The sequence below is a fragment of the Anoplopoma fimbria genome, chromosome 14 (genome assembly GCF_027596085.1).
Source record: "Anoplopoma fimbria isolate UVic2021 breed Golden Eagle Sablefish chromosome 14, Afim_UVic_2022, whole genome shotgun sequence".
NCBI classification, from domain to species: Eukaryota; Metazoa; Chordata; class Actinopteri; order Perciformes; family Anoplopomatidae; genus Anoplopoma; species Anoplopoma fimbria.
In genome coordinates this window covers 12,048,369-12,066,579 of record NC_072462.1, presented here as the reverse complement: position 1 = coordinate 12,066,579, position 18,211 = coordinate 12,048,369, and the positions used below count along the sequence as shown (strand labels likewise).

General features: G+C 38.9%; 1 protein-coding gene across 1 annotated transcript; it reads left to right on the top strand.

The window, feature by feature from the left end:
• The first annotated feature begins 5,484 nt into the window (after positions 1-5,484).
• Positions 5,485-15,036, top strand: amacr (alpha-methylacyl-CoA racemase). The gene is made up of 6 exons (XM_054612349.1): positions 5,485-5,676; positions 6,759-7,015; positions 7,168-7,311; positions 8,108-8,268; positions 10,993-11,179; positions 12,333-15,036. Exons 2-6 carry the CDS (start codon positions 6,769-6,771, stop codon positions 12,740-12,742), a joined length of 1,149 nt encoding a protein of 382 aa, XP_054468324.1. The 5' UTR covers positions 5,485-5,676; positions 6,759-6,768; the 3' UTR covers positions 12,743-15,036.
• The last annotated feature ends 3,175 nt before the right edge of the window (positions 15,037-18,211 follow it).

Genomic DNA, 18,211 nt, shown 5'->3' with positions numbered 1-18,211 from the left:
GCTGCTGTCACCGGACCTGCCAGAGAAAAATCGATTGTGTCAGAGCTGTTTTTGAGCTGTTGTTAGAAGGGGCCCAAACTCCATCCCAGCAGGAGAAACAAACTACTGTAGCTATTAGTCTTTGCTTCTCACTCTCTCCGTATGTGTGTTTGTGTGTGTGTGTTTGCGATTGGTTTCTTTGGGATATTACTTTCAGCCAGCCAGACTGTCTGCCAGTTAGTTTTTCATATCCAAGGCTGCTTTCACCATGAATGCTCTAACACGATCTTGTTACGTGCACCCAATTGTGGCAAATGGACTTTGAACTCACTCAATATGACAATATTCTTTTTCAAAAAATGTGGCTTTCCTGCATTGATTTTGGTTCTTTTTCTCAATTTAACAGTTTTTTTTCCATTTAACAAAATGATAAAGACGTCAGATTAGTTAATTATTCTCTCATGTGACTCAACACACTGAGCTACACATCATGGTAATTTGACTTCAACACCAATTAAGTTATCATGAATCAATCATGAGTTTTTTCAACCATGCAACAAAAAAAAAAGAAATTCTGAAAGGCGATGGAAATATTTTACATGTTAAACTCAATCAATCAATCAATCAATCAATTAAGAGTTCATTCTAATTAATGCTGGACATTTATTTTACATTAAACATAGCAGCAAATGATTCAATTAAAGGTGTAGTAAAAATGAAAATACAACCACTTTCACGTATTTCAGGAATTCTGTAAATGTGCTGTAAAATTTACTTTTACACTTTAATTTACAAGCATGTCTTTGAGTCTGAAGAAATAGCTTGAATCGTCACTTGTCGGTCCTAATAAGTTTCACCTCAGGGAGCGACTTTTTTTTTATATCCCTGTCTTCTTTTGGTCCAGCACTTGCCTACAAGATTTGTTTTTGATGTGCTCATCAACTCTTCATTGTCGAAAGTCAAAAGTGATTATCGCTGTTATGACCAGCCAAATTTGAAGAAGGGATAAAAAGCAGACTACAATAGTGGCGAGATGAGATGATTGTTTAAATTCAGGGATGAAGGCGCACATTTTCAGACAATGGAAGGTACTCACTTCAAGTGACGGAAGTAGTTGTGTAACCAATGTAAAAAAGGAAGCTTGAGGGACCCTGCTTACTCTTTCATTTCTGCAAATCTGGCCAATTACTGAAGTGGGTATGTATGGCGGACTGTTGCTTTTGGCCATTTACAGAATATATTTGGACACAGTCTCGCCACCCTTCATACATTTCCAAGAACTGTAAATTTTTTAACACGGCTGGATTAAACTCTGACTGCATTTTGGTCCTTTCTCTGCTGCCTCACACTCACCTGCTCGAAAGCAATGTATACAGTTAATATGGAATACTCCTTGGGTCCTGATGTGCTGTTTGGTCAATTTGAAATATGCAACATTTAATAAAAAAGAACCGGAAATAATAAAGATTTTGACCCTCTTTGAGACAGGGTTTCCAGGTCAGGTAATAAAACATGAGCTTATTGTGGTTTATGCTGTGTTTTCGTGTATATAACCAACACATTTTCAATCTAATAAGCACAAAACAGACAACATGCAATATATCCAGAGCTTTCAGGATCCCATGGGTTTTGCGACCCCGGGACAATTGCACGCTTTGCCTCGTTGACAATCCAGCCTTGATCCTGAGGGGGAAGTTCTCCCCTGTGATTCAGGGACACTTCTGGCCCCCAGCATTGGATAAATTACTTTTGCTTCCTCATCTATAGTCAATCATTTCTACTGTTTTGTGGAAGGTGGATGCAAGTTATTCTTTTCAGCCCTTTAGGTTCACTATTGTATAAAGTTTAAGGTTGAAGCATTGTAAGATACAAGACCTTTCAAAGACATTGACTCATATTATACCTTTGAGTGAAGCCTAACCCCACAGGTTTATAATAACAGAAACAATGAAAGAGTGTAAATTGTTAATCAGGTTTTCCAGTTGAAACCCCCTGATATCCTCTCATTATTAATAAATAACCTGATCCTCAAGAAAAAGGTGTTGAATGTTACATGAGAATGTGACTGAATCCTAAATGCAATTAGGCCAGAATAAAGTAAAAATGTATCATGTCTATCTAAAGCTGAGATACAATAATTAAGTGAGGTGAATATGGATAAAGTTAGAATAATGCTACCTGTACAATAACATTTTCTATATATGTTAAATTCAGAGCATTAATATAGCAGCAAATAACTATTTTTAATGTGTAATATAATGGAGTAATGTCTACCTGAGCAGAGAGTTGCTTTCCCTCTTTGTGTGTTGCAATCCGAACTTCACCTTGTTTTGTTGACATAGACGGGCTGGCCGTATGTGCCTTTTAGTGTTAGTGCGGTTACTGTTGATAACACCGTCAGTTTGGACGGATGAGCACCTTAAGGGACTTCTCTTCCAAACATTTAAAAGTTCTTCTGTGACTATGGAAACAGTTATAAATAATCTCACTATATACTGTATAGTGTTTGTTTGAAGCTGTGCATATTAGGGCTTCAAATAGCATCGACAACATACAATCATAGGAGGAATGGTTTTGTAGCAGCATAATTGCATTGCAATTTCAAGTATTCCAATTTTAGTTGTTTCCCTTGATTTAAGCTGATTCGAGAGCAAAAACAACACCTTGACTTATCAGGAACTGTGCGGATCATTTTGCTCTGTCTGCATCAGGGCTGCACCTCCAAATAAAAAGTTGTATCCTTATAATCAGCTTCCTATATTTGCAACATTAAAAAGGATAAATAGGTATACATTTACAGTATAAGATGGCATCTGCATGGGAATCAAATCTGGTCTTGTTTTGTCCATATGAAACTTAGTTCATGTTAAACTTTAGTTATGTTACAGATGGCATTACTTGAGTGACAGGTTTTGCACAGTTTGATGACTCCTGAGAGATAATATATCTGCAGGATATAGTTGCTGAATGTGTTATTTAATTTAACAACACAGAAGCCTCTTCTTTGTACACGTCTTTGCAGACCAGTTATGATATTGATTCATTGTGAGAAGATTTTTCTCCAGGCCACTTTTATAAATAAATTATAGTTTTATCTGAGATGATGTGAGGTTCAACATTACACTTATCAGTTATTTTCATCATCAGTTCAACAGTGCAGGAAAAAGACACATGAACATGCCATGCGTTTAATGAGCAAAGACATCAGCAGTTTCTATATTTCAGAACAACACTGACACCATGAGATTGCAGCAGCCAGTGAAAGGATCAATCAATCAATCAATCAAACTTCCCTTATATAGCCAAGATAAGAGTTAAAAGTCATGTGTCTGATGTAGGAAGTGCACAATAGTGGCTTGATTAATGCAAAAGAGAAAACAACAATTAAAAAGATGAATCATAAACGCAGCCTTCTCTCACAGAACAATGAAAGAATCAAACTGCATAAAAAACCGAATCTTTATGCTTGAAAAAAGTGATTTGGAACAACACTGGAGAGCAGGCATTTAATTGAGAACAGCATTTCATTTTCTGTAACACCCACAGGCTTCTTAGAGGTAATGGTAATTTTCTGCAGCAGTTACAGCATTTTAAGAGGCAATTGCCCTCAGAGTGTCAAGCTCATTTATCTCTGATCTGCTGAAGCACCAAAAGGAAATACATTGAAAATAATTCCATCTATTGCTTCCTGATGGAGCCATGGTCAGAATACTTGGGAGGAAAGACTTTCCCCACATAATAGGAAATATCAGACATTGTGAGCTCAAAGCAATAAATCCAATCCTGGGATAAATGTTTTTTAAATATTCCTTCAAAATATTTTTGTTTGATTGCTTATTTTATTCACAGTGTACTGAGAATGTACACGTTCAAATAGAAACCCTTCTTCTGGATTTATTCCATATTACTGGCAGATAAACTTCACATTTAGAAAGGCAAATTTGCCTGAAAAAATATGTTTTGTTGCACTTATCAGTGAAATAAAGGTCCTTTCATTTTCAGAACAAAGTAACTCAAAATCTATGAAGACAGCGTTTCTTTCATTTAAAAATCAATGATTTGACACTTCCTATTTCTTGTTAATGATGTTGGTTTTGGTGCATGGAAAACATGGATGGAATTTAAATGTTGTTCTTTGTCGGTTAGAAAAATATTGGGTGAGAGAGTGAATCGCAGGGTTTTGGTTTCATGCCATTTGGAGTTTAAGCAAAGATAATTTCTGATCCCGTAAAATTGTGTGTGCGTGCGTGGGCCATCTGAATAACTCATAGCTGGAAGATGCCTCTGATGGAGGAATGACTCTGCACCCCACAAGCTTCTTGGCTAATATGCATAATGTTTTTGTTTCTCTCTGATCTAGATTTGCAGTTTTAATATGGAGGTGGCTGTGGGGGGTGGGGTACGGGGGCGCATGCTGTTGTATATTTGTACTTTGTATGTGGTTTACTTTACAACGAGAGCTGCTAGAGCTGCCTGTTCATACAGGTTATCTTTTTAAAAGTTGTATTTCTTGCTTAAAGTTATTATAATTTATTCCTCTTCTCCATCTACACATCAGACTTCACATACAACTCTGCTACCTGCCACCTGCAAAAGTTCTCTGACGACTCTGCAATCGTCGGCCTCATCTCCGCCGGTGATGAGAGGGAATACAGAGAACTGAACCAGGACTTCATAGGATGGTGCCGGCGGAACCGCCTCCAGATCAACTCTGGTAAAACCAAAGAGCTGGTGGTGGACTTCCGCCGGGGTAAACACTGTCCTCCGGAACCAGTGAACATCCAGGGACAGGACATTGAGATTGTATAATCTTATAAGTACCTGGGTGTTCACTTGAACAATAAACTGGACTGGACTAATCATACAAATTCACTGTATAAAAAGGGTCAGAGCAGACTGTATCTGCTGAGGAGACTGAGGTCCTTTGGAGTGCAGGGAGCACTCCTGATCTCAGCAGCCGACAAGAAGAGACTCAACAAGCTTGTCAGGAAGGCCAGCAGTGTGCTGGGGTGTCCACTGGATACGGTGGAGGTGGTGGGAGACAGGAGGATGATGGCCAAGCTGTCATCCCTGATGAACAACACCTCTCACCCCATGCAGGACACCCTGGCAGCTCTGTGCAGCTCCTTCAGCCACCGGCTGCTTCACCCCCGGTGTGTGAAGGAGAGGTACCGCAGGTCCTTCCTTCCTGCTGCTGTCAGACTACACAACCAACTCTGCTCCCAGCAGACCACATGACACATGACAATAAAAACATGACAATAAAAACCTGTGCAATACAATACACTGTAAATATAATATTTCAGTTATTGTTGATTTTCTACTGTTTTTTATTGCTTATTTATAATACTTGTTTTTTTTATTTTCATTTTTTATTTTTATCTTGTCTTTCTTCATTTCTTGTCTTCAACTTCATTTCCCAGAATTCCTGCCATCGTCGCGCTGGGGGCAGAGGTACGCGCTGACGTCACCAGGAAAAGGAAACAATGTGTAAACAGGGTTCGCTTAGATATTAAACCAGAGTGCGCCGACAGCTGAACCAAATGCCCGTTTGACCTGTAACCCAGCAAAAGTAGAAATCTGAAGCTGCTGCTGCTTTATCAGTATTATCCACATACCACATATGGTTTATTAACGTATTCTGCCCACTGTTGTGTTGCATGTGATCGGGTACCTTTAACCGACTTGGAAGCAAAGGTAGGCTGATCTGCAGAAGTTGTGATTGTGCTCTCAAGTTACATTTGCAAAGTGATTGTAACCCGTTGTTATTGTTATAAGGGTTTGTACAAAGTACTTTACTGTAAGTATATGGTAAAAAAAACTTGACTGGCACTTTTTTCTATAAATGTTTTTATTATAGACTCACTTGAGTGAACACTGCAGGTGTTCTGGGCTGCACAAAGTCCAAAGAATGTCTCTTTGAACCTTGAAAAATGAGTCTAAAGTCTAAATGTCATTGACAGCATGAAGGATATTCAGGTATGCATGTACTGTGAATCCAATACACCTCTCAGGGGTCTCTGTAATATATATGTTACCATTTGTTTTCTGTATTAGAGCAGACTGGTCTAAACCTCCCAAAGAAAAAGAAAAAGAAGCCTAATTGATTTACGTTTCTTATAAACCAGTTTGCTGTAGGGCTGCAGTTATCCGTTCATTTCATTATTGATTAATCATGTCTTCTAGGAAATAGCATTCACAGCTTTGCTTTATATAATCTTCAAATGTCATGTTCCACATTCAGTTTACAATGAGTTACAAAGAAAATCACTAAATCCTTGTTTGAGAAGCTGTAAGCATAGTTTAGAATAAAAAGGCCTGAACGATTATCGATATAGTTGCAGATTATTGATCCGTCGATCGACTTACTGGTTCAGGTCTAATTTGCTGTCACATAAAGAAGTTCTTTATGGGTCATCCATGAAAAAAAAAGAAAAGACAAATGGTCTGTTTAATACAGACAGGTGAGGTGTTGTAACTCTGTGCAGGCCACCAGTTTCTGTTTTAACAATTATGAAAATGTACTTTCCCCATATTCAGAATTTAAAAGCACCATAAAAACATTACACAAACACATTTGTTTAAGCAAAATTGCCCAAATTCACTGGTCGAGCCTCTGAAATGTAAATATTAGCTGTTTTTCTTAGTCTCCGCTGATAGTAAATTGAATTTCTTTTAGGATTTGGACTGTTGTTCAGACAAAACAAATAATCCAAAACAAATAATCCAACATCTGTTGGTGTTGCATTGATTTTCTTCGCTAATAATCTTCCTTGTAGTCCTTTCATCATGGCACTGGCTGGAGTGAGGGTTATTGAGCTGGCGGGCCTAGCTCCAGCACCGTTCTGCGGCATGATCCTGGCAGACTTCGGGGCCAAGGTGATCCGGGTGGACCGGACCAAGGCCGGCATGTCTCTAGACACCCAAGGGCGGGGGAAACGATCTATGGCCATCAACCTGAAGACGTCAGAGGGGGTGACCTTGCTCAGGAAGCTCTGTGTCCAGTCTGATGTCGTCCTTGAGCCCTACCGTAAAGGTCAGACACCAGCTATTGATATTCAGCCCTCATAAGGGGGCCTCAAGTGTGTTATCGCCAGGACGCCACCAACACAATGTTCACACTGAATGAGAAGCAGCATGAGCAGACACAGATAATGCTTCTTTTTTTTTTTCTTTGTTTCTGGACAGGTGTGATGGAGAAGCTGGGCCTCGGTCCACAGGAGCTCTTAAAGGAGAATCCTCGTCTGATCTACGCTCGCTTGACCGGGTACGGACAGAGTGGATCTCACGCCACCGCAGCAGGGCATGACATCAACTACATAGCCATGTCAGGTCAGTGCAATTTGCTTTCAGTACAGCATGGTGGGAAGGCTCAATACAACAGTGTCGGCAACAGCGAAACATAACAATAAAAACTTTATTTACATAGCACCTTGAGACAGATGCACCTTGAGACAGATGCACCTTGAGACAGATGCTTTGACAGACAAAGCAGCAAAAGCAAAGCAATAAAATAACAAAGTGAAGAAGAACAGTGAGGCCCAACAAAGCAAGACAACCAAAGGTAAGAGTTTAACCCTGAAAAAATGGTGCAATAAATGAAACTAAGAAAATGAACAAAAAAATAACATACATTATTTTTATAAATAAATATATCAAATAAAATAAAAATGTGATTAAAACAAATATATATCAATAATTAAATCAAAGCAGTAAAGTGACAATATCTCATACAACCTTTCTGTAAAAATGGGTTTTAAGAAGTGATTTAAAATAGATTGCTGATTCTGCGAGCCTTATATCTCAGGGAGACATCAACATCACGTTAGACACATGACTAAGTCAACAGACATTATTCACATGTTATTCTTTCCCTTGATTTCATTTTCCAACACATTTTCCAACCAGATGAAAACAAGTATTATAAATAAGTAATAAAAGTAATAAAACAGGAAAGAATATTAAAAAAGTTAAAAAAGCCACAATAACTAAAAATATTATATATGCAGACAGAATAATTATACTATTGCACAGTGTATTTATATTGCACAGACTTTTTAGTGTTTTGTGGTCTACTGGGATGGCAGACAGAGCTTTGTAAGCTTTCGTCTCCTCATTACTGTCACAGGTCTCTTATCCCGGCTGGGTCGGAGTGGAGAGAAGCCCTACGCTCCGTTAAATCTGATAGCAGACTTTGCAGGAGGCGGTCTAAGCTGTGCTCTGGGAATAGTCCTCGCTCTGCTGGAGAGGACAAAGTCGGGGAAAGGACAGATCATTGATGCCAGCATGGTAAGCATGTAGTCAGACTCCAGTTCATGACGCAGCATGGGTTTGTGGTTTACGCAGGTAAAAGAGGTTATTGTCCATACAGAATGTTGTGTTTCTGATGATTTATTTGGTCAAACAAAGAAGGCAAACAAACAAAAGAACAAAAATCCTGTCGCTGGTAAAAAAAAACATAGGCCCACCGGTGCATGCTGGTCCTATACCTGCCTACTCCTATATATAACCGCAGGTGCCCACAGTGTTACCCAATTCAAAAGGAATTACCAAACCCTAAAAACGAAGTATACTAAACAACAAAAATATTATTAAACTAAACGAATGACCATCAATAGAAAAGCTATCTTTATATATCAAACAATCTAACCTAAATAAGCAAACATCTAGAATAATTCAACAATATTACTTATGCATAAAATAACTAAATACTAATATCCTATAAATAGCTCCTACAAAGGTTGAAGTCAAACACCGGAGAGCAGTTTATGCTTATCGGAGGCAAGACTTTACAACTCATTCAATACAACTTATTCAATACATTCTTCATTACCATGCAGTAGACTTCCAGAGGATAATGAACCGGCTGCACGGTGGTGTAGTGGTTAGCACTGTCGCCTCACAGCAAGAGGGGCCCGGGTTCAGTTCCCGGGCTGGACAACCTTCTGTGTGGAGTTTGCATGTTCTCCCCGTGTCAGCGTGGGTTCTCTCCGGGTTCTCCGGCTTCCTCCCACAGTCCAAAGACATGCAGGTTAGGTTAATTGATGACTCTGAAATTGCCCATAGGTGTGAATGTGTGTGAAAAGCACATCAAAGTGTCTGAATCTGGCTGAGCCTGACTTCCACTGGCTGTAATGAAGCAGGAAGGTTACCAAGCTCTAATGAACACCTTAAGGAAGTGGATGTGTTAAAGTTTTAGAGTATTGCAACTCCATAAATCCTCATGAAAAGTCTAAAATATACAACTAGATGTGTATAACACACTAAAATGTATTTGATTGGTATTTTATTTTATATAAAAATGTTTTAGCTAATGGAAGTGAAATGTTTGAATGCTACACTGCAGAGCTGAGGGGATGCTGTGTGGTACTTTCATGGCCATTATTTCTTTCATTTTAACTTCTAATTTTAATTTCAGCACCTCATGCAAGGCAGTGCAATTTTATGCCAATTTTCTCTTTACCCAATTTGCAGATGTTGTGACATTTATCAAGTTATGACTTGGATCTTTACCTTAATCTTCATCTCATACACATACAGTTCCCATACTTTTTATATCCACATGTTGTGTCGTGTAGAATCATGTGATACACTGGATGAACAATGTTTTTCATTTCCACACAATTACAGCCTATAATAGTTTGCTACTTATGTCTCAGTGTGCAGCCTATTTGTCCTTTTCCCAAAGATCCACATGACTTATTATGATTCCCCTAACCCATCACATTCACTACGCAGGTGTTTTTATTAAAATAGCTTTTTCCTGTGTGCATCTTCTGTACATCACTGCACGGGCTGTCTTTTCCTTCTAACACCATGCAATCATGAGGATTCTCAGTGCCAGTGCAAGAACAAGACTAAATCACAGGCAGTACACCATCTGCCTCAGGACTATTTACTGTGATGAGTCAGGGCTGAGCGAATGTGTTTGACATTGCATCTAATTATCCCTCAGCTGGTCTTGAAAGATCGAATAGCACCAATCGAGCCAATTCTGTTAAAAGTCTGCTAACCATCTTATATTATTACTTTTCATTCAGCCATCCAGTTTCGATATTTTCATGGGCTGGAGCAAATCCCAACATGCACAGCAATTGGCCAGAGGGAGGATACATTACAATCATGATTATACATTCAATGCAATGTAAAAGGGGTCACTCTGATGAGCAAACAGAGAATATCTCCCAAATCTATTGCTCCCCTCGGCTTTACGGAGATATATATTGATTTTAAGCTTGTTGTTTAGCTGCCCAACAACTTGACTGTTCCTCACGTTGTTTTCAGCCGCAGCAGATTTGGTGGAAGATAGTTTAGCTGTTAATGAACATTGTGTTACTCCTTCAAGTATTTCAACCCCCTTTGTTGATTATGCCATTATGTTTGCTCTTATAAAATTACTTTTGAGAAGAAGCACTTAGTTCATTAGACGCTGCATTGATTGCAATCAGCAGTAATAAAAGTGACTAAAAGTTTTTCTTTCATGTCTTGTAGCATGACACTTTTGAAGTTGACTGGTTCCATCGCAACAATTTCAGTTAGAGATAGATAGCTTTCTTTTTATTCCTTCACCAGCGGTTATAGCTTGTGCCCACATGCAGATTTGAAGTTTAGGGAGCTGGTGGTTTATAAAGTAAATGTCAATAGAATACCCTTTGTGCAGTTTTTTCACAAGCAATTGCAATGGCACGTCATTTCACCTGCTTTGCGGATTTTCTTTTCGAGAAAGGGGGGCTGCATACTGAAGAGATATGCTGCTTATATCTTCTTAAGTCAACTTCTGCCACGCTATGAAAAAGCTATATGCTAACTTGTATGGGAGTGTTTACAGGTGGTAGTTTGCCAATTAATGTCTTAAACAGAAACATGTATGCTCTTGTTTTAAGCAAAGGCATGGTGCTTTATATTAATGTATCTGTCTCTTAAAATGTACATATGACTGCAGTAATTATGCATAAAATAGAGATAAAAGATATAGACCTTCTGTTTTCTCTTCCTGTATCTCACAATCCTCAGGTAGAAGGAGCCGCGTACGTAGGTTCATTCGCATGGAAATCTCGTAGCATCGGTATGTGGGACCGTCCTAGAGGACAAAACATGTTGGACAGCGGAGCGCCCTTCTACGATACCTACGAGACCGCGGACGGGAAGTACATGGCTGTGGGAGCCATAGAGCCGCAGTTCTACACACAGCTACTTAAAGGTTCGTAGTGTGTAAATCCAGATTGGTGGCTTTTTTTTTTTATTTTTTTTTTTTAGATGAAATTAGCTTCTATGGCAACACGTCACCTGTGTCACACATGTGCCATGCCATGAACAAAAGCTCAACCTCAGGGGAAACTAAGGCATGGGGAGGGGCACAGTGGGGAATTAAATGAAACGCACGATTCTCCTCCCAACACCAATCTCTAGAAATGTGAAAGCGGCAGATCTCAGGCTACAGGTCAAAAACAAGATTGGGACACTCACGCCTTGACAAACCATGCAACAGTTTCAATACGGATTCTCTGGGAAAGGAAGGCACATTAAAAGGTGCTTGATGGATACGGTTATACAGAGCAATAGCAGTATTGCACCATGACAATGCACCAGTGCAAATCCTGTTGAAGTCTCAATGGAGAGCTTTTTATACGCATTTCAAGTTGCACTTTATCAAGCTCACTTTACCAACATACATTTCAGCACAACTGGAAATCTCACATCCAAAGTGCACTAATGCAACCAAAACACTTAACACACATCTCAGGATCAACTCTCAACACTGACAACACAATACAACGCAATAGCCTAAAATAAATCATCAACAACGGGTTGCATTATAATATTTTATTGCTATTGTCCTTGAAGCAGCTTTTAGTTTTTATTTATTAGTTTTTTGCATAGCAAAAATGTACATTACAATCAAACTAATGACACCTCTTACCTTAGAATACATGTTACAGAAATGAATAAGAATGCTGCGGTATGCTTCAGTAGGCTTTGTTTTCCTAAAATAAAGTAATTCTGGTAATTCAAGACACATCAAACATTTCTATATTAACTATGTCTACATGTAAAGGATAGCTACTGAAATACTGTGGTGGTTGAGCTAGAGTGAAAAGTTAGTCTGCGTTTGAATTATCTTGTGCTGACTGTATGAAGGCTTTTAAAAAAGGGGAATTCGGTGGAGAGAAATGTGTGAAAACTTTAATGTGAAAGAAGAGCAGCTCTCTTAGAATTAATATATTAGATTTTGAATAACTCTGACTCTAGGAGAACAATCATGATTGGTGAAAAAGAACAGGAGAACAACAATCATTTCGCTGTTAACACACTTTATCTGTTGATTTATAAAAGTATTTTTTTCCCCCCCCTAGGTTTAAAGTTGGATGCTGGAGCGTTACCTCCTCAGATGAGCTTCACTGATTGGCCAGAGCTGAGACGGATCTTCACAGAGAGTTTTGCGTCAAAAACCCAGGCGGAGTGGTCAAGGACTTTTGATGGGACTGATGCCTGTGTTACACCTGTGTTGTCTTTGGACGAGGTGAGCTCACACCCACATAACCAGGAAAGAGCTTCCTTCGTGAAGGACCCCAACGGGGAGGAGAGCCCCCGACCGGCCCCGGTTCTCTCTCGGACTCCTGCAGAACCTTGCCTTGCCTCTGACCCTGTTATTGGGGAACACACAGTTGAAGTCCTAAATGAGTACGGGTTTACTTCAGCAGACATAGACCAGATGCTAACAGCAGGGGTCATAGAGTGTAATGCATTCAAAGCAAAGCTGTAGAGGCATAATTGATATCACTGATTGATTTGGACAAAAAACACAATTAGACCACTACAAAGTAAGGTCTTAAAATGAACACTTTAAAGTTTCTTTAAATACTTATTACGTACTTTCCTAAATACACATGAAACACTTTTCATGTCGGCATAAATTATATCCACTTCACAGGAAATTTAAAAACAGAAAATATTGTCATTTCAAAGCTGGTCCGCCCATTTCTCCTGCTATTTCCTTTTTTCAAAAGCAGTGGTGAAGAACACCAGGAAAACTTCAAGGAAAACAATGAGGGGAAAACAGCTTCATTGTTCTGTTTTAACTAATAGTATAGCTCAACTAAAAACACAAAAATACAGAATCCGTCAGCACGTTAGCGTTTTGTTCACTACCGATACTGTGTGTAAGAGGTACTGAATATTATCTGCACTTCACCTGCTTAAATGACTTCATATAGCAGACACAGGTTTCACAGTTGCCAAAATAAGTTTTTGTTCATAGATTTATGAATCAGCAGCACCAAAAATATAAGGTAAACACAGCCTTTATTGTTGTGTAAGTTTAATGCCTAATGTAAACTGGTGGTAATCAGATTTCATAGTCATCTCAGTGTCTTGCAAAAGACACAGGAAATTATGTAAAAGATAAAAACTAAATCTTGAATTTAGCTGCATTAAAACACGTGAACAAAGCCATCAGGACACAACAGGTCCGCCCTTTCTCCTCGCTCTCACTAATAGTACAGTTCAAACAAAAAAAAATGTTTGCTACTGTAAAGTCAGTAACAAATTAAATTCAACATTAAATATTGATTTTAAGTAAATTCTCAATAAATACAGGAGTTCATAAACACTCACAAGTGAATTTTATGCTCCATAGACAAAAGAAGTGGAAACACAACGCAGACAGATCTAGTGGACAATGGTCATCGCTTTGGTTTTGTGGTAAATGTTGAACATAAAAAGCTTGCAGATGCTTGTGTATATTAAAAGTGCTACGCAAGGAGTTTGAAGCAATTTAAGACATGCTTCATCTCATACTTTATGTGTATTGCTGCCTGTGGAGTGATAAAAAGTAATTACATAAGCAGAAAATAATGAGTACAAGATAAGTGGGAACAAAAAAAAATCGTTTGTGATTTTTAATTAGTTTACTCATCAGTAGCGCTTTGTACATTTCTATTTATACAGTAGGGGTGACCGGTGCAAAAGTCATTGTGTCACTTCACTGCAGCGTGGTGGTGCCGCTGAAGGTTTAAGTGATTATTTTTAAATGATTAAATGATGAGGCTCTTTGTGGAGGGACGCCTAATTCTAATTAATGAATTTCATTAATGTCAATCAAATGCTGTTTGATTAAAATATTTTAAATATTTTTCTGGTGTGTGCAGAGTCAATCAACATATCCAGAGCACCTTTACTTAAATTAGGAATTTTGAAATACTAAATTAGCCTCCGCCACAGCAAGTACATGTAAATTTCAAACTGGCTGTATTACAATTTTGTAAAATAATCACAATAAAATGCAAATGCTGGAAATGTGAGTGTTATGAAATATGAGCATGTGATGTGAAGGAGAGATGACTCGAAACAGGCGACAGAAACTGAATGTTGGAATGACTTTTCAGCTAAACAGTAGGCTTATGGATTTTAGGTAATAGGATATAGTGCAGATTATAAATGTATTCCATTGTGTATTTTGTCATGAGCCAATCTGTTTTAAGCTGGATAAATTCGGCGTCAAGAATTTCAAGACTTACAAGGAACTTACTCATCAGGAAACTGAAATGTGGCTCTGAAATGAGCACAAAATGTTGCTAAAATATGCAAAGGTTTAAAGGGTCAGTTCACTGAAAACTTTCCTCTCTTTCCTCTGGTGTTATGTAGCCATGCAGATAGTTTGATTTTCCTTATTAAGCTTTTGAGATATCTGTCTCTTGAGATGAGGTGAGTGGAATTTGTGGCGTTCAGATTCCGGCCACAAAAAGACATTTGAGAAACTCATCAGCAAACAACGACAAACTCAGAATGATGTTCATTATCACCTCCTTGGTGCCTCTAGGTTTGAAAGAGAAAAAAGCTCCAAATGTGCTGTCTTAGATGCCCCAGTGGTAGAAAAAACAGGAAAGAGTGCCCTCTTCAGTGGCTCGATAGGCAAGAAAACATGATCCAGCGTGCTTTGTCTGTGTGCTGGTGTCCCACTGCAGGTAGCTGATGCCCTTTTTTTCCCCGCCGCTGCCATTTTTTGTTTCCTCAAGGCCCTAATTAACTTGGTGAATGCATGTCTGTCCTCATAAAACATCTGCAGAGACTGTTTTTGGAAGACTTTGAATGGAGGAATTTCATTTAGAGAAAAATGAATTGTCAACTATTCTGATAATCAAATTAAACATTATAGTCAAACAACTATTTGCTGGTTTCAGCTCCCGTATTTGAAAAGCTGCTTGCATTGAGTAGAGATTGTGAAATATCTTTGGGTTTCGGACTGTTGGCCGGACAAAATGAAACATTTCAGGATGTTGCTTTTGGCTCTGAGAAGTTTCCACAGACTTAACAAAGAGTCAATTAATGGAGATGAGTGATCTATAATGAAGTAATTGTTAGTATCAGCCTTACCTGCATTGTTTAAATCCACGTTTGTTTTCTGGTGTTCTTCCCTTCCTTTGTTGGTGCATTGATGCATGACTTGCAATATTACCAACTGGCCACCAGTGGGCAACAGGAACAGATGACACCAGAGCTGAGTGAGAAAATATCTTTTTTGTGGTTAAAATGTTACTGAGCGTTAGATGAGGATATCATTACAACTTTCAAGTTTGTCCATTAAATATGAAAGAAGAGCTAGCACAAACTTAGCTTATCTTAGCTAACATAACAGTGGTACCAAGAGGAAACAGCTGGTGTGACACCTGTCTCATCTGCCCCAAGGTTGGTGCCTACCAGCACCTCTAAATCTTACTGATTCATATAGCATTAGTATAAATTATATACAGCTTTAATGAATTCATAAATTAGCTAGTTTTCTATTTAACAGACAGGTAAAGAACAATAACTATGTATTACATAGTTTTTGTTCTATATCTGTTGATTTAGTAGAATTTGGGTGTTCAAAGGGCTACTAATAAAAATACTTGACAATTTTTATGTCAGTACAATCAGACTCTGATGTGTGAACAGTAATATCGACATATTTATATTCCTGATTCCCAGCATGCTCATTGGTCGTCTGCCTTTCACTAAACCTCCTGTGGATGCTACAGTGGTATATAATGACCATTTACAGACTATTGTCTTTCTTACAGCCCGCAGATGTGCGTCAACAGAGCTGGTCCATCCATCTAACACAGTTCCAACTCTGACTTCATGAATGTACTATCACATACAGTGGGTACGGAAAGTATTCAGACCCCTTTAAATTTTTCACTCTTTGTTTCATTGCAGCCATTTGCTAAAATCGAAAAAGTTCATTTTTTTTCGCATTAATGTACACTCAGCAACCCATCTTGACAGAAAAAAACAGAAATGTAGAAATTTTTGCAAATTTATTAAAAAAGAAAAACTGAAATATCACATGGTCATAAGTATTCAGACCCTTTGCTGTGACACTCATATTTAACTCACATGCTGTCCATTTCTTCTGATCCTCCTTGAGATGGTTCTACTCCTTCATTGGAGTCCAGCTGTGTTTAATTAAACTGATTGGACTTGATTAGGAAAGGCACACACCTGTCTATATAAGACCTTCCAGCTCACAGTGCATGTCAGAACAAATGAGAATCATGAGGTCGAAGGAACTGCCCAAGGAGCTCAGAGACAGAATTGTGGCAAGGCACAGATCTGGCCAAGGTTACAAAATAATTTCTGCAGCACTCAAGGTTCCTAAGAGCACAGTGGCCTCCATAATCCTTAAATGGAAGAAGTATGGGATGACCAGAACTCTTCCTAGACCTGGCCGTCCAGCCAAACTGAGCAATCGTGGGAGAAGAGCCTTGGTGAGAGAGGTAAAGAAGAACCCAAAGATCACTGTGGCTGAGCTCCAGAGATGCAGTAGGGAGATGGGAGAAAGTTCCACAAAGTCAACTATCACTGCAGCCCTCCACCAGTCGGGGCTTTATGGCAGAGTGGCCCTCAGTGCAAGACATATGAAAGCCCGCATAGAGTTTGCCAAAAAACACATGGAGGACTCCCAAACTATGAGAAATAAGATTCTCTGGTCTGATGAGACCAAGATTGAACTTTTGGCGTTAATTCTAAGCGGTATGTGTGGAGAAAACCAGGCACTGCTCATCACCTGCCCAATACAATCCCAACAGTGAAACATGGTGGTGGCAGCATCATGCTATGGGGGTGTTTTTCAGCTGCAGGGACAGGACGACTGGTTGCAATTGAAGGAAAGATGAATGCGGCCAAGTACAGAGATATCCTGGAAGAAAACCTCCTCCAGAGTGCTCAGGACCTCAGACTGGGCCGAAGGTTCACCTTCCAACAAGACAATGACCCGAAGCACACAGCTAAAATAACAAAGGAGTGGCTTCGGAACAAGTCTGTGACCATTCTTGACTGGCCCAGCCAGAGCCCTGACCTAAACCCAATTGAGCATCTCTGGAGAGACCTGAAAATGGCTGTTCACCATCCAACCTGACAGAACTGGAGAGGATCTGCAAGGAAGAATGGCAGAGGATCCCCAAAATCCAGGTGTGAGAAACTTGTTGCATCATTCCCAAGAAGACTCATGGCTGTACTAGCTCAAAAGGGTGCTTCTACTCAATACTGAGCAAAGGGTCTGAATACTTGTGACCATGTGATATTTCAGTTTTTCTTTTTTAATAAATTTGCAAAAATTTCTACATTTCAGTTTTTTTCTGTCAAGATGGGTTGCCGAGTGTACATTAATGCGAAAAAAAAATGAACTTTTTCGATTTTAGCAAATGGCTGCAATGAAACAAAGGGTGAAAAATTTAAAGGGGTCTGAATACTTTCCGTACCCACTGTATGTGGTTGTAGTATAAATCCTTATGGCATGCAGGCATGTGAGGAATTTCTGTGGTGTGACTCCAAACATCTGACTCTCACCGTGCCAGGCCAAACACAGGGCAACTGTCTGTGAGTTTATAGCATGAGATTATAGCTGGCTTCAAACGCAGGTTGATATATATATATAAATGTAAACTGAACTGTGCAGAGTTGTTTTGGACTATTAAATCTAATTTGTGCAACAGGTGTTCTGCAAACACACGGAGGAAACATAAAAATAGTTGAAGATCTTAAGCTTCAAAGTTTAACCACATATCATTAATCTAATTGTTGGACTTCAGTACAATGTGGAGTGGTGCTTTTGAAAATCATTATGGAGATTACACAATTACAGCATAGAGAATAATTTTGATAATGGAGCAGTAGATTGCATAATCTGTGTTAACTAAGCACTTTAACATTCCTTTCCCAAAGTTTTATGCTTATTTCAGTGTAAAAGAAA